This window comes from Antrostomus carolinensis, unplaced genomic scaffold, assembly GCF_000700745.2.
Source record: "Antrostomus carolinensis isolate BGI_N321 unplaced genomic scaffold, ASM70074v2 scaffold43037, whole genome shotgun sequence".
NCBI classification, from domain to species: Eukaryota; Metazoa; Chordata; class Aves; order Caprimulgiformes; family Caprimulgidae; genus Antrostomus; species Antrostomus carolinensis.
The window spans coordinates 5,454-7,692 of record NW_010326102.1 but is presented as its reverse complement, the minus strand read 5'-3'; the positions used below and the strand labels follow the sequence as shown (position 1 = coordinate 7,692).

Below are 2,239 nucleotides of genomic sequence, written 5' to 3'. Positions count from 1 at the left end.
GTGGGGGGTGCTGCCCTGTGGTCTCCAGCCTTTGGGAGCAGCGAGGTGTCCCTGGAGCTCTGCTCACCTTGTCCCCTTGCAGGTATGCCTACATTGAGTTTGAAGAGAAGAGCTCTGTGAAGGCTGCGGTGGAGCTGGATGAGAGCGTGTTCAGAGGTCGTGTCATTAAGGTCAGAGCTGCATGAGACCCCAGTGTAGCTCATCCATCCATCCCAGCCCCATGTCCATGGGGCTGTGCCAAACCCCAGCAGCACTGGCTGATCCACCTCCTGCCTTCCAGGTGCTGCCCAAGAGGACCAACATGCCGGGCATCAGCACGACCGACCGTGGAGGATACCGGGGCCGTTTCCAAGCCCGGGGAGGGCTCGGCCAGCGAGGAGGCTACTATGGAGGGCAGCACCCCAGGGTGAGAGGGAGGACGTACAGGTGAGCAGCCAGTCGAGGGGTTTCCTTGTGTATTTGGGTCAAGATCCCTGTGGAGTAAGATGTCCTCAGGATGGGGGTAACTGCCTCTCGTTCTGGCCCTGCTCAGCTTCTCCCACCCTGGTGTGGAGGAGAGGATGGAGGAGGGTTCTGGCGGGTGTATCCTCCTGGAGACCTGAGCTAGAAACATCTCCTTCCTGTCATGTGCTGTTAGCATCACCCAGATCTGTGGGGTGGACAGGAGCCTGGTGGCTGCTCTGCTTGGGACATGGGCACCTCAAGGGGACAGTGGGCAGCTGAGATGGGGAAGGACCAAAGGGAGCAGTTAGTGATGGCACAGCAGACCTGTCCCCACTGCTGTCCTGGTGTCCCTCACATCCCCAGCACCAGCCTGGAGCTATTTTCCAGCACACCTCCTGCTGCTCCTGCATCCAGGACCTCACTCCAGATTAGCTTCAGTGATGCCCCAGCCCCTTTGGCACTGTGGGAGGAAGCAGAGAGGAGCTTTGGGGGTGGAAGAAACACCTGGAAACTCACTGCTGTCCCCCCATCCCTGCAGGGATTTGGTGGGGGGGTGGGTATCACACTCCCAGAGCTGTGCCTGGCTTTGGGGCTAGGCTGGGTTCAGTCTGGTTTAACTTTAGGATGCTGGTTTTGTTCCTGTCTAGGGGTCGGGCAAGGCTGCTGCCTTGGTATTTTCCATACTAGGAAGGACTGGAGTGCCTTGGTGATGCCAACGGGACTGAAATGAGGAGATGGGATTGGAGAGAGTTAATACCCAAGCTAAAAAACCACCACCAACAAACAACAACAAAAAAATTCATTTTAACATGCCATCTGCCTGGCTGTGAGGATTACTGGTGAGGCAGCCACGTGCTGGGCTGTGGGAGGGAAGACTGGATCTGCTTCACCTGCACCTCGGCTGCATCCCTGCCAGTGTCCCAGGAGCGGGTCACCTCAGCTGTGTTTTCATCGAGAACAGGCTCACTCCAGAGAACATCCTGTCCTGGGAAGGGAAGAGCTTTCCCAAACCATCAGTCTCATCCTCATCCCATAGCAAAGGACTCTACTGGAGGGTTTGGTTTGGCTTTTAGCTGTCCAAATGCCCTCCACCTCACCGTGAGGGAGGACCTGTCCTGCTCTGCACATGAAGCTCCCTCAGCTTTGCCAGATTTTTCTACAAGAGCTGGATGCTGCTTTCTCTTACCCATAAGAAGACACTAAAGACCTTTCCAAAGACTCTTTTCTTCTCCAGATCAGTAGAGAAAGTCTTGGCTTGCAGCTCTAGATCTGGGGAGGTTTTCTTTCATCAGCCTTCATGATTTCAGACCTTGCACTTGGGAAGAGAAAGGAGCCTGACGATGTGTTTTGGGTCTGGTTTTCAGCTCGGTGCTGCTGTTGTACATCTAACAACCAGAGGAGGGAAAAAGCATCCCTTGCTCTTTCTCTGGAAGCCTCTTTATCTCTGTGGTGGTTAAACGAGACCTGGGTGTCTAAAAAAAAACCAAACCATTTCCCCCCTTTAATTTCAGAAGTCAACAACCTCCTTATTCCCCCTCCTGCTTCTATCCCAAAGCTACAGGGATCAAAGGGCGCTGCTGTCACATCATTTGACTTTAGCAGTAGTAATATTACAAAATCATCTCCACTGCTGTAAATTTCGTCTGATTTTTCCCTTTAATCCCATCACCATCCCCACTCCAGGTGCCTGTTTTAATCCCATCACCATTCCCACTCCAGGTGCCTGTTTGGGGATGGTGTGAGCCCAGCTGAGCTAAGAGGGTCAGGACCAAAGTGCACCACAGGAGCTGGGTAC

General features: G+C 54.0%; 1 protein-coding gene across 1 annotated transcript in view; it reads left to right on the top strand.

Annotated features, from left to right (window-relative positions):
* The window catches only part of LOC104527681 (polyadenylate-binding protein 2-B), a gene marked incomplete at its 5' end in the record, with an annotated part of 3,229 nt that extends 2,098 nt beyond the window's left edge, over positions 1 to 1,131 (top strand). Inside the window, 3 exons of the mRNA XM_010171468.1 lie at positions 29 to 170; positions 281 to 426; positions 1,092 to 1,131. Of these exons, the coding sequence (XP_010169770.1) occupies positions 29 to 170; positions 281 to 426; positions 1,092 to 1,131 (328 nt within the window). The remainder of the gene's footprint in view (positions 1 to 28; positions 171 to 280; positions 427 to 1,091) is intronic.
* Positions 1,132 to 2,239: the final 1,108 nt, after the last annotated feature.